A 14,852-nucleotide genomic window follows, 5' to 3' on the forward strand; every position below is an offset into this window, starting at 1 on the left:
GGCCAATTAGCAACTGGGCTCCCTTAAAAAATTAGTTTCAATTCAACAATTACTTGTTGAACACCACTCTCTTCTCCATGTCTTGTGAAATACAGGCATATGGAAACTTAGTTCCTGACTGCCTAAAACTCAAAAATTTCTTTAAGTAGCCACCTAAACAAATGCTGATTATCCAGGTTTGACTTTGGTTAGGACCAGAAGCATCAGGTATGAAAAGCACAAATTGTGTTTCTCTGAGCTTATTCTCTCCATATTATTTGAAGTAAAAAGTAGACTTATTATATAAAGTAAAAAGTACACATTAAGACCAAGGTGAGAAAACGAGTTAAAGTGGTGTGAGAAATAGGAAACATTTAGAGAAAGAGTCAGATGATGACTTTATTGAATGTGCCCGTTCCCCCAGCAACACACAATGAGGTTCTAACCTCCAGCATTGTCCCGGCTCTGTATATGTGCATCCTGATGTTATAATCTGGCTACAGGTCTACTGAAAACTGAGACAGCCAGTGAGTACCAAAGATATGCCAACTAGGGGTCATGGGAAAAGCCTTGCAGAAGAGGTGGGGTTTACTTGGGCTTTGAAGGAAGGGTAGGGATTTATCAGCTAGAAGTAACAGTATGAGCAATATTAAAATAGCATACACATCTGAGGGGGAAGAAAAACAAGTAAATCCACGTGACTGGAGAATCTTTTTTAAGAGTTGCTTTTTTATATACCACTAGCCAAGAGGATGGATCAACATCTTCCTACCTAAATATGCTCCATATCTTCCAACAGCTTTTCATTGAGGTTGGTTACTCTGCTATAGGTGTAGATTGCAGAGCATAAAGAGTATAAACAGTAAACCAATATATGACCAGACATTAAAATGTGTATATCAGAGGAATATGCAACTAAACAGGTTTTCTTTCTTCCCCCCCTCCATCTGTCTTTGGGGTTTCCATAGGAGGGAAGGTAGTCTAAGCTCTGCCTAGTACTGATAGCTTTAGAAATATAGGCCCCTCTCAACATATTTCATCCTTTTGCTTTCACATTCATACATGAGGTATGGGAAAACACTTTTTTAATTAATATTTTCATCTACCCCATTTGTACCTAGTTGGTTTGGCAGGCTTTCATGCATTTCATATGAAAGCCAAAGAGCTTTACTTAAATGGTCTGGTACCTATTGAAAAGTTGATAGAACAAGCCCATAAATTCAGTGCAATCTTTATTTCTTGGTATAGCTGAGTTGACTAAACCCTCAGCTGTCATCAGCTCACTTTCCAGGTGTCTGCTCGGTTGGGTTCCTGTCTTTTCATTTTTGTCGATCTTTCTCTTACATCTACCATGCTAGAAGTTTTTCAGGCAGACTTTTCTCCCTTACAAGTTATTACCTCCTTATTCTAATGTAGATTCTGCTTCCAAACCTTTCATTCCATTCTTGGCAGCCTTCGCAGCATGAAATGTGATTCTTTTATTACTTAATTCCTTACTTTCCTACGCCCATTTCCACTTCTATTTCCCCATCTCCTTTCATTTTGCCCTCACATATTTTTCACTTTGTGGTTTTCCTTTTCCTTGTGCGCTCTAGGTGAGAGAGCCAAATAGAACCCCACGGTTAAAAATAGTTTCTGACATTATTTGTGATTCCTAAGATGTAGTCTCACAAACAACCTTTTCTCATTTGATTTCCATCTAACATGCTGACGGTGCTCCAATCTTGTTTTCTGATTATCCCATTACACAGTGCTTTCCCTCACATTTAGTGGAAACTTGCAAGTAACAGTTCTGTTTGGATAGCATTGCCTAGTCATCATTTATGATTTTGTGGAATTAGAAAGGCAGTGGGAGAAAAGAACTCAGGCCTAAATTTTTATTTAAAAGGAAAAGCATTAATTAAGTATTTTGGTAATAGGTTGAATCACTCTTCATCAGCATGCTATATTAGAGCCCTCTCTGTGATCTAGAGTAACGTATCACGCAATGAAACATTTTCTTACCAAGGGAGAGTGCTGTGCTCTATATTGACTAATGCATTTTAAATTCAGTCTTAAATAGGCAAACTCAATTGACTACCCATTGGGATACAATTGTAGGGGGAAAAATCATCACAAACAAATACATAGGAAGTAACCTAAGAATTCATTTACTGTAATCATTGTTTTTACCATAAAAGTGTAAATATTCACAGTCAGTAATCAATCATGCACAACCTTTAATAGTCTAGCAGTGTTTGTCTTATGTGTGTGTGTCTGAGTATTATAGCTATGCTCTGAAAACATCCTACAAATAGATGAATTCATATGAAGCCACAATACCCAGGAGGCTAAATGATTGCCTGTTAGCATTGATCATTTGGGGGCATAAAAAGAAATTTCCGGTGCAAATAACACCACTTTTCTTATGCATTCTAAGGACCTCTTATATTCAAGAGTAAATTTTCCTTACGTATATTTGTTTCAATTGACATCTTAAAGTACATCTGAGAATACAATACGCCATATAATTGAGAGCTGGACCGTCTAATAGATGCTGTGTGAGGTCTTCAAGGAAATGAAATGGTAATGGAATTCTTATTTTCAGTGGTAGGAAATGACTGTCCTTTGTTCTCTTCTGTGAAGGCATACCATCAAATCTTAGTTGATTTCGCCTGTATGTTTCTTTAGGCAAGTCAGTAATTTCAGAGAAGCCAAATACATCTCGCTTTTTGGGAGTGTAATTTGGCTGTTTTAGCCAGAGTATAGTTCTTGGGTTATGTTCATCAGGCATTATTAAAAGATAGGCTGTTTTCATATACCTTGGGTAGTTCCACATAATTTTTTTTTTTCCTTTCCTGTTCTTGCTTGGCAGGTGCATGAGGCAGTCCCATGTTACAGTGAATGCAATCAGTATTCCTGGGTTGTAGAACACTGGTCTCCATGCAAAATCCACAATGAGCTGAGATCTCTGCGCTGCGGAGGAGGAACGCAATCTAGGAAAATCAGGTGTGTAGAGATGGAGACACTTGGGAAATGGGCCTATGGAACTTATACATTTTTATAAAAGAACAGTATTGCTTATCCAAGTACACTCGGATTTTTACACCGCATACTCTGGCTTTCGCTCATCATCAAGTGTCTATGGAAGCATATGTGCCCTAACTGCCATGTGTACAGTGGGATTTCCTCTGCAATTCCGTCACAGTCCTTACCGTTTCCTACAAATGACTTAGGTGGGAAAGCTAATTGCATGGAGCAGGCTGGCATCCCTTCACTGGCTCATAATCAGCTATAAGTAAGTCTTAACAGTTACGGAGATTTTGAAAACAGGAGATTTTGGCTGTGATTTTGCTCTATGGGTAGTATAGTTGACAGACATGATCTTAATTTTGAATGTCAATGCATTGAAAAGCCCAATTTAAACCCTCCCTATTAGCCCTGGAAACTAAAGTCTGAGAATATTTATAAACAGTAGCAATGAATTTTAATACAAAGAAAGCACACCTCTGAAAGAACTTAGTGAATTCTGGGTTATTTACAGAGCGGTCTTCTTTAATGTTTTTGTCTTGTAAATACAGCAGTGATAAGCAAAGGGAAACACTTGGTCTGAATTTGTCAAAATGGCCTATTCAAAAACAATTCGGAAAGAAAGAATTTCTTTACCAACTGAGGATAATGGGAATAAGTGTTAGAGACTGAACAAGCAAAAACTAAAATATTAATGATAAACAATGGTTAGTATGTGAATTCAAGAAGAAAATAGAGTTTAGCCAATTATTGAATCGCATGAGCATAGGGTATCATTCTGCGAGATTTAGGAAGCTCCATGTCCAACAGACAGTGCCCAAAGCCTGTAACTCCCTAGGAGTTCACTGTTGGATTGACGTCAGTTGCCAAGGCAGAGCCTGCTTATATGTGTTGATTGTTACTGAACATCAGTGAACCTACTTTATTCCATAAGTCAGTATGCACCCACATCCACCATTTCTGTGACTTAGTCCCAATGTTGCAAAACCACTGATAAGCATGTTGGAAGAAATAGCTGTTAGTGAAACTATAGATGTGCTCCTCCTCATCAACCTAAGTGAATGGCTAGTAGAGAAATTGTCTTTTTGCCACTTTGTTCAGTCCCCTTTCCTCTTGGGACTGGTGTGCTCAGGTTGTCGCAGACTTTTTTCTCTTCAAAATCTGTGTCTCCTGTGTCTTGTTCTCATGGTTTTGAGAAATGACTGATCAATCTAGCTTATCAAGGAACAAGCAGCTGAGCTGTGGTACCTCCACTCTCATCCCAGACAGGCCTCTTACCAGTACTAAAGCAAAATCTCAGGAGAGAAAGGAAAGCTTTAAGAGAATAAATCACTACCAACAGAACTGTGGCAGTGTGATTGAGGAAAAACATACTTAAACAAGAAGGCCTTTCACTTCTCAGCTCAAACATATAGAGCTTGATATAATAAAAGTAACACAGCTACTGAATATCACTCTGATATGGGCTAAATTGCATTCCTCCAAAATTTATGTATTGTAGTCCAAACCTTGAGAACCTCAAAGTGTGGCTATATTTGGAGACGGCCTCTTTAAAGAGGTAATTAATGTTAAATGACGTCACTAGGATGGGCCCTAATCCAATCTGACCCATGTCCTCATAGAAAGAGGAGATTAGGACACAGACACAAAGGGAAGACCATGTAAAGCCACAGGGAGAAGACAGCCATCTGCCATCTACAAACCAACGAGAGGGGTCTCAGAAGAAACCACCCTGCCAGCACCTTAATCTCAGACTTGGAGCCTCTAGAACTGTGTGAAAATAATTTTCTGTTGTTTAAGGCACCTAGTCTATGATATTTTGTTGCAAATTTTGTTCTGGCAAATTTTGTCACGCTTTATGTGTATAATAACATTAATTATGGGAAGCAGATTTTCCAGGTGTGTTGCATTCCAAACCACTACTGACCTTAATAAGATGCTGTTAGAATGAATAAAATAGCTTATCCTTTCTCTTTCTTGAAACCTCTAATCTGGAGGACATCTTCAAGGTTCATCTTGGGTTGCAATCTTCTATTAATTCAAAAATATTCTGTGTGTCAGGCAGTCTAGGCACTGAGGATAAAATGAACGAAATTTTCTATCCTCAAATAACTTGTAGCAGCAAGAAAAAAAAATGATAAACACATAAACATAATGGAATGTCTTTACTATGAAATGCCAAGAAAAAAAAATTGGATTGGAATGAGTGGGGATAGTTTTGGAGAGGTTCGTCAGCAAAATATTGAAGCAGTGATCTGAATAAGATGAGAGATGTGAATGAATATAAAGATCTATAGAAAGAAATCCCAGGGAGAGGGAGTGTCCAAAGCCAGAAACCTTTTTTGGCTTGTTATAACAAGATGAACAGCAAGGTGTTCCATATGGCTGGTGTCACTACTCAAATCACACAGCCTTCTAAAACAATGTCAAAGAATTTTTTTTCCAACTGTTTGAAGGTATGAAATGTTTGAGACAGAGGAAATTACACAGTCTTATTTGCATTTGAAAGGACCTTGTCAGGTGTAGTGTAGAGAAGGTATTTTGGAGTACATAAGTAGAAGCTGGGATGAAGTTTTCAGGGACACGGATGGTTAGATTGGGCTTGGTAATAATGAAGATGGTAAGCAGGTCACATTGGACTATTCTTGGAAAGTACAGACCACAGGATTTATTTATAAAGTGATTGTAGAATGTGGAAGAAAGAAAAGCATCAAAGATGATGGCTAGGTTTTTGTGCCTGAACAATCATAGGAATGATGGTGCCATTTGTTGAGATGAGGAGTATTAGAAGCGAGTTTCAGAGAGAAAATCAAAAGCTAGCTTTTGAACACATTAAATTTGAGATGATTTTAGCCATCCGACTGCGACAGTACCGTTTTGGAGTTCAGAGAGAGACAGTGGTATAAATTTGTGCATCAACAGCTTATACATTTGGTATATATTGATAAGAAAAGACATAAGAAATGGAAACCTGGGGAAATCCAATATTCATGATGACAAGAAGGAGAAAACTATACAAAGGCACTGAAAAAGAATATCTGGAAAAGGAGGAAAACCATGAAAATGGGAAGATAGAGGGTTTTTCAAGAAAACAAATAATCAGTTGTTTCAAATGGTTGTCAGAAATTTACTAAGATGAGAATTGATTGTTGAGTGTGGCCATGTGGAGTCTGTTAATGATGCTGATAAAAGGTTTATCTGGATTAGTAATAAACATATGATTAATGTAAATTCAGCAGGTGGTTATGGAAGAAGTGGGGGAGAAGCATGTGGAGAGAGCAAATATAGACTAGCTTTAAAACAGTTTTGCCATGAGTTTTGAGAAGAAATGAGGTGACAATTGAAGGGACGTATGGCAAAGAAATTGATGATGCAGAATATGTGTCTGCAGGGGCATTTTCATTTTGGAACATCTTCAATATCAGTCTTTTTAAGTCATTACTCTTGGGCTTGTCAGAACCACCAGAAAAGTCTCTTTGTAAATCATGCATGAAATAGATAATCCTAGCAGCCAGTGTTTTGGGAACCTAATGGAAGAAAGCTGTTGATGTGGTAGACAGAATGGTGGCCCCCTAAAGATGTCACATTTTGATCACTGAAATCTGTGAATATGTTAACTTACATAGCAAAAGGGACTTTGCAGAGATGATGTTAGGATTGAAAAGGGAAGATATTCCTGGATTGTCTGGGAGGGGACAATTTATTCACAAGGGTTCTTAAAAGTGGGAAAGGAAATGTGCGAGAAAGGGAAATGTAACTACAGATGTAAGGCAGAGAGAGATGCAAGTCTGCTGGCTTTGAAGATGGAGAAAGGGGCCATGCCCAAGGAATGTGGGTGCCCCTAGAACCTTTAAAAAGATAAGGCAGTGGTTTCTCCTCTAGAGCATCCAGAAAGGACTCCAGCTTTGCCAAAGCAATGATGTTAGCCTAGTATGATCCATGTTGTATTTCTATACTATAGAATTATAAGATAATAAATCCGCATTGTTTAAACTTCTAGGTTTGTGGTCATTTTTTTTCAGTGTGTTAACTCATACTTAAACCCTTATTTTTCAGTATGATACTCCCATCCTTAAGTGAGGCATGCATGTTCTAGCCCAAAGATTCTTTTTGTGACCCCTCCAGATAATAAACCTTCAGTTACCTGCAAGGGGAGTAGAGAGGCCATCAACTATCCTTGTGGACTGGAAGTAGGAGGGAGTCTGAGGGCCCAGGTACTTCTTAAATAAATGATCAGTAAATCTTCCAGGTTTTCAGCCTCACCTTCATCCATATTTCCAGAGGTACTTGGTGCCACAAGTTCCTGAAATTTTTATGTGTTCTGGGGTGTAAATGGAGTTACTTCCTTTGTTTTTCCTTGAAGTCTTAGTATTCAGCTTTCTTGGTATGTATGCTAAGTTAGTTACCACTAGTTCATCTATTTTCTATTTGTTGCTTTTGTCCTTTTCCCATGTTCTTTGTCCTTGTAGGGAAATGCCTTGGGTTTTTGGGTTTTCTTTGTTTGTGGGCTTTTTGTGGATTTTGTAACAAATTCTTTTACTATTGTTTTTCTGGCATATTGGGAGTGAACAAAGGCTAATGCAAACACTGAATTGGATGCCACTGACCAGAAGTCTTATCTCTTCTTTCTCAGTGAGATAATAAAAGAACATCAGCTGAGAGCATGCAAGCAAGAAGGAAAGCAATTTCCAACTTTTAAGTTTGTCCGGAGTAAGACACATAAGATATTTTGTGGTCTTTACTTCCACTGTTGACTCTTACCACAAAAGAAATTAAAGTTCATAGATGACGCTATGCAATGCCTCCCTATATTAAAAGGCATTACTTACATCTTCTCTCTCCTATTCTACATTAACCTCCTTTATACAATATATAGTCTTTCATTACTTAGCACCTCACAAAGCTTATTTTTTTGTGTACAAGGTAATGGACTACTTTGCCATTTTCCTGAATTAAAAACAAAACTGTATGGCAGTTGGTTGAGCGTCCAATTCTTGATTTTGGCTCAGGTCATGATCCCAGGGCCGTGAGATTGAGCCCTGCATCAGGCTCCGTGGTAAGCATGGAGTTTGCTTAAGATTTTCGCTCTCTCCCTCTACCCCCTCCCCTGCTCATGTTCTCGATAATTCATTCTAGTATAGCATGATTTGAGGAGCACCAAAGTTTCTCCAGCATATGTATCTTAAAATGCTTATTCCTTGGCTATGGCATTGTGTCTGAAATTGTCAGATCAGCAAATGGCACCATTTAACTCTTCATTATTGTCATTTTCATCTTCACTTTATCATCACTAGAAGAAAACTGTCCTAACAGTCGGGATCTTTCCCCTCGTGTCTGTCTGTCTGTCTGTCTGTCTCTCTCTCTCTTTCTTTCAGTTCTATATCTCAACAGCCAGGCAAGGGCCTGTTACCCAGTAAATCCTTAAAAATCGTTCCTAAATGAATTATTATTGAAAATACTAACTTTGAATCCCTATCTAGCAGAAGAGACTTGCACACAGCTGCTCTTTCTTAAACATTTTTGAAAAAATGAATTCAAACATAAAATTCAAATTGGGATTTAATATCAATACAGAGAAATGCCCACTCATAGGGGTATAGTTGAATGGATGTTCACAACAAAGACACAGTTGTGTAGCTAGCCCAGAGACTGAGAAATAAAATATTACCAGTACTACCTTAAGCCCTTATCAGTAAGTAACCATTCCCCCAAACCACTATTCTGACTTCTGATACTGTAGATGAATATTGCCTACTTCTTAAATTTATATGAATGGAATCGTGTAGAGCATACTCTCTTGTGTCTATCTTCTTTTGTTCAGCATTGGATTTGTGATCTTCGTCCATGCTCTATAATGTAACAATAGTTCATGCGTTCCTACCACCTTGATAGCATTTAATTGAATTACTTACCACAATGTATTTATCTATTGACTGTTGAATATTTGGACTGTTTCTAGTTTGGATGATTATGAATACTGTTAATATGCATATATTGTCAGATTTTTTTTCTTTTTTGATACACATTCATACACATTTCTTTACATGTTATAGGCATAGAGTTGTTGGGTTACATGATATGTCTATGTTTCGTTTTGGTAGATACTGCCAACTAGTTTTTCAAGGAGTTTGTGCTCCAACCGACAATGTAAGAAGACTTACAGTTGTGGCATATTTTTGCCAACCCTTGATATTTTCCATATTTTTCACTGAAGCCATTCCAGTGGGTATGTAGTGGTGTAATACTTCAGTTTTAATTTGATCGAATCAATAGCATGATTATTTTGTCTTGCCTTTGCCAGCATTCTTCTCAAGCCTAACATAGATTAGACCAAGCATCTGCACACCATGTGCTCAAATGCTGCATGTAAGTGCTTACATATTGACCTTTGGTTTGTGATACCAAAATTCCTTACTGAAATGAAGAGAATACTTGAAAGAAAAACATATTCAAGTATGTTTCACATTACTTGGTCATGACCTTAAATGTGTTGGACAAAGATTAAGGAAGTTTGGATGATATGAGATATAAGTGTAGGAAAGGTCTAAGAGAGTCACAGGAACTACGAAGGCTCTCACTGTTACAAAAGTGATGATGAATTCATTCAGAGAAGAAAAGACTTCAAAATTTGTTACAGTAAAAAGAAAATTCACTCTGTGCTGGACCTGAGTTAAAATAGTGTAGGTCTCTTGAGATAGAGAGTTCTTCAAGAATGACAGTGGACTCCAGTTTTTTTGCGTTATTCTCTCCTGCTCTGCTGAATAAAGGATTATCATTCAATAAAGGTCAACTGGCTGAAGAAGGAATATTTTTCCCTTGATTTCTCTGCTAGTCTTATTATATGTTTAACTATCTTTGAGGGGTAAGTAACTATATCATAACTATTTTAAATTTACTCTCTATTGTTTTATCCTTTGATCTGGCTTTGCAGATGCGTGAGTGCTGCAGATAGTGAAGGGGGAGCCGTGGATAACAGCCTGTGCAACCAGGATGAAATTCCCCCAGAAACCCAGTCCTGCTCTCTCTTGTGTCCCAGTGAATGTGTCATGTCTGAGTGGGGACCTTGGAGCAAATGCCCACAGGTAATTTCTCTTCCCTTATCAGTACCCTGATTCTCCAGTGCTATCTTCACTGTTGGCCGCTATATATTCACAGTACTTGCTCTCCGAAACATTCTTCTAGTAACATGAGAATATAATTTTGCCTAAGAAGGAAGAAAAAAAAAAAATTCAGCAAGCGAGACTGAACAATTTAAAATGCCAGTGCTTCTCTTCAGGCCTTTATCATGGGAACGCGAACAAGGAAAATAAGCCTATAATGATCACACTAGGATTTGAATGCACACCCATTGTTAAAGAGGTCTTCTTTAGTACCAAAATGATTCTCATTATAATCTCTTGGTTCTGTTCCATTTTTATCCTGGCAGAATCAATTATATCTTAGTAGCTCAACTCTCCTGTGTAATTTAGCTTCTGTTAGTGATGATCTGTTTTTGCCTTTTGCTGTTTTCCTGAAGATGAGGTGTTCTTTTGTCATGTTCTTCTTCCAGAGGTGACAAAAACCTTTTTTAAAGTCTAAAGCATTTGCCTTTATTTTTTTCTTTTTTAAAAAAGTGGAAAAATAACGTGAGTGTGGAAAAATAAATATTCCTCAAATAGAACGGTTCCACTTAATATTGTCAGAAACTAAACTCTGATATTTTAGACTTGTATTATTTCAGCTTACAGAGTTTAAAAAAAAAAAAAAAAAAGGATAAGGAGTATGCTATATGGCTCCAAACATTAGGAAAGGGAGACTTAGGGTACTTTGAATTCAGTGGTGATACTGACAGTTTATAATAAGATTGTGTTAAATCTTTGCATGGAAATGGAAGATATTTTTGAAATCAGTTAATATTCTTTACTTGCAGTTTTGAATTATTGGTTCATCATTAAATATTGCAGGCTTATCTTTGATATTTCCATATTCAATTCCTAAAAGAGTTTTTCCCTTTATTATTTTTTCTTTGTTGTATCTTGTTTTGGGAGGGGTAGGACAACACAATGTTAAGATGAAGAGATATTAACAGTAATTTGTAGGAATGGAATGTTGGTCCTACTAAGTCACTTATTTTGTATAACTTAAATATAATGAAAGTTAACATTTATTGAGCACTTATTGTGTGCAAGGCACATGTAAAATTATTCTCTTTAGACCCTATACCAGTCTTACTAAGTACATAATATTATCAATCCCATTATACAGATGGACAAACTGATTCTCAGGAAGGCTAAGTAGCTTGCACAAAGTTTTACACTGAATAAGTGATGGAGCTGGGAATAAACTTGATGCTGTCTGCTGAAGCCAAAGCCTTTGCTCTTACATCCTTGGTTCCCTTATCTTAGAAGAATTAAGGTAGATTTAGACCCACTACTTCTCTTTCTTTAAGATGCAGCATTTATTTTAAGAAACAGAGCAAGTTCAGGGCACCTGAGCAGTTCAGTCAATTGAGTGTCTGACTCTTGATTTCGGCTTAGGTCATGATCTCAAGGTCGTGTGATCAAGCCCCGAGTCCCCTGTCAGGTTCCACACTCAGCTTAAAATTTTTCTCTCTCTCTCTCTCCCTCTGCCTCTTTCCTCAACTCAGTCAGTCTCTCCCTCTCCGTCTCTCCCCCTCCCACCAAATAAAAAAATCAAAAAGGTAGAACAAAGCAAGTTAACTGTCAGTATGATTATTCTCTGACTACATATAGGTAGTTATAAGTACATATATTCACACTTTAGAAAATGTGGCAGCATACATTATTAATCAACTTGCAGAAGAATTAGCAACCTGAATAAGTTAAATGTAGAGATCATGATCTTCCTTCTCTGTTTTCCAGTTTTCTCACAGTAAACTCCATTAGGCTTCACGTTACAATGAAAATGTTGCCTCTTAAGTCAAGGAGTCTGTCCATTGAGCTAAATGTCTGTTGTAGGAGCATTGTATACAATGTTATGATGGCCTGGCATCCTGTGTTTATTTCTTTGAATTTCTAAGAGGCAATTTTCTTTAAGGTTTGCTTTTCCCAACATAATCACACTACTTTTAGAGCATTTAAAAATTGGAGATAGAGAAAACATTTCAGCCACCTTTCATATGTCTGGAAGATGACATTGGCAGTTACTCGCTTGTCAGCAGGAAGTGAGAGTGTTGGTCTGTCAACTGCTTATGTACCTGCTCAGTAAAATAATAATAATAATAATAATAATAATAGCTATGACAACAGTAATAACTTTCATTGAGCACATCTTATGTAATAAGCACTGTGCTGGAATTTCATAACACTATGCTATGATGATAGACATTTGTCCACAGTCACTCAGGTCTGACCACAATGACCTTGTTCTTTCTAGATGCTGTGCTGCTCTCAAGTGTAAATAAAAGTCTTTAAAATGGAAAAAAAATGTAGTCAGGGCTCAAACCTGACTCTCTTAAATGTGTTGCATAATTTTAATAAATTGCAACATCTTAGCATAATGCCCCAACGTTATAGGTGCTTAAGCAGTACTTGATAATGATCATGATCATGATTATAGCAAAGTTAGCAAACTGGATCTTTATACTTGACGTTTAATTAGCACTTCAATGTGCATTTTCTGAGAAAAATAAAACAATTGTGTAATTGTTCTCTATAGCACGTACTGATTTGTGCATTTAACTATTGGCCATTATTTTACTAAATTCTCCTTTGATAGTCAGCAGTGTGACATATGTTAATAGGACCAATTCACTATGTTTTTCTTTCATCTTTTTCTTCCAAAGGCAGTCACACACATAGAGTGTGACTTAGAGTCAAACACATAACCAAAAAAAAACAAATAAGGAGAAGTGCCCCCCCACCAACCAACAAAGAAACAAACAAAAACAGGATATTTCTGAGAGAAAAATATGTTTGTCTTTATATGGTATTCTGAAATTTACATTTTGATTTAACTGTAAAAACTACATTTAATGTGAAAGAAGCTTAATATGTTTTAAATATAGTAAATAGATTTGCCAGTTAATTAAAACAAGCTTAGCAAAACCAATTATTTAAGTAAAATTATGTTTTGATTTCCCAGCATGTGTACTACACTCAGGCTAAGCATATGAGACAGACCATCACTGCTACCAAAGAACTCAGAGCTCTGGTATCTTTATAATTACATACTGTGTATGTATAACAAAGGATTCACTAACTGAGTAGCAGTGTTTATTAGTTCACACTGTGTTTACTAATACAGTGGTAGGCAATATATAAAATGATTATACTTCCTAACCTCTGGGTCAATGACTTTCACTCTTGCACATGTAAGAAGCCTCTAGAAAGTACATTTACACACAGTATCTCTGCCCTGTCCCATAGATTCTGATTCAGTACATCTGGGTGAGGATCATGAGTTTGCACTTATAAAATTTCCAGGTGATGCTGATTCTGCTATTCTGGGAACACATTCTGAGTCCCAAGGCTAAGGCCATTACATTCAAGTCATGTTTTTTTCTCAATCAACCTCACTGTAATCACAACTATTTGTTGAATATTGAGTGAGCATGTAGAATTAATTGGACACCTAGTTTATATTTGCAGATGCTTTTCTGTAGAAATGCATCCAGAAATGTGCTTAGCACTTTGTATTTATTATCCCACTTAATCTGCAGAATGCCACTATGAAATATACTATTATCCTCCCAATGTATCAGTGAGCAAACTGAGTCTCAGGTTAGTAACCTGCTTTTAAACAGCTAGCAAAAGGGACATGACTATTTAAGTCTGTGTAATCTGTACATAATCCCTAACCACTCAAAAGAAAAAGAATCCATACTTCCTGTCCTAGAGAATATGCTAACCTGTAAAATCTGTTGTCTCTTTTTGTGGTTTACTTTGGTTATTGGATTTGTGAATAAGTTGAATAATCTACATCATTTGACTAGTTTGCCAAGGAGGGAAAGCAAAATAGTCACAAACGAGGGTGTGATCTAATGCACAGGAAAACTTGCTGGCTGTGTGGCTATGGCCAAGTTACTTAAACTTCTGAGTTACAAGTTCCTCATCGGGAAATAAGGACAATGGCCACTGCTTTTCCAGATAATTTAAAGATTAGAGATAATGTGTGTAAAGTGAACAGCACAAGTATTACTTGATACAGATTTATTAAAAACAAAAGAGAGAAAAGTAAGAAGCAAATCAAAGTTTTATACTGTGGTTTATACTGTGGTTGGGAAACAAGATAGGTTGGTATATATTTTCTAAGTCATACAGGTAATGTCCCTTCTTTCACACAAAATGGGTTATTATGTGATCTTACAGAAATAAAATGTCACCTTCTCTGCTGAAAAAATGACTTATGCTTAATTTGATAGCAGTCCCTAAAAATAAGGCTTCAGAAAGATAACTTTGAATGAATGGGTCACTGACCTTTAAGTTACTGCCAATTGCAAAGCATACCAAAGAGCAAATAAGACAAAGGCATAAAAAATTGTGTTGGGACCATTTTCACTGTATTGGAAAGAACTGGAGACTATAAATGGATCAAGCAAAACAAACACAATTCAAGGCAGAATTTGAAGAAAATGGAAAACCACGTGTTTCACTTATTTTTATGTTCTTGTTTTTCATACAACATACACACACACCTCATTTATTTTTTTATTCCAATATGCTCATTTCTCTAAATGCTTTAATGTGGAAGGAAGCTTACAGAATTGTACATTTAAAAACCTTTTCAATAGTGTTCACTCTTTAAAGGTATACGTATGTGTATAAGTACACAAATATGAAAAAATACATATATAATAGTTCATTGTTTATTACCAAGAATTTCTCTTTTACCTACCTAATCCTAATTGTTTCCCATTTTTATCC

At 36.7% G+C, this 14,852-nt stretch overlaps 1 protein-coding gene across 2 annotated transcripts in view; it reads left to right on the top strand.

Annotated features, from left to right (window-relative positions):
• The window catches only part of THSD7B (thrombospondin type 1 domain containing 7B), a 1,583,569-nt gene that overhangs the window by 1,477,586 nt on the left and 91,131 nt on the right, over window positions 1–14,852 (top strand). For both annotated transcript variants that reach the window (XM_045479666.1, XM_045479668.1), the window contains 2 exons: window positions 2,834–2,967; window positions 9,920–10,070. In XM_045479666.1, the coding sequence (XP_045335622.1) occupies window positions 2,834–2,967; window positions 9,920–10,070 (285 nt within the window). The remainder of the gene's footprint in view (window positions 1–2,833; window positions 2,968–9,919; window positions 10,071–14,852) is intronic.

The sequence above is a fragment of the Leopardus geoffroyi genome, chromosome C1 (genome assembly GCF_018350155.1).
Source record: "Leopardus geoffroyi isolate Oge1 chromosome C1, O.geoffroyi_Oge1_pat1.0, whole genome shotgun sequence".
Lineage (NCBI taxonomy): Eukaryota > Metazoa > Chordata > Mammalia > Carnivora > Felidae > Leopardus > Leopardus geoffroyi.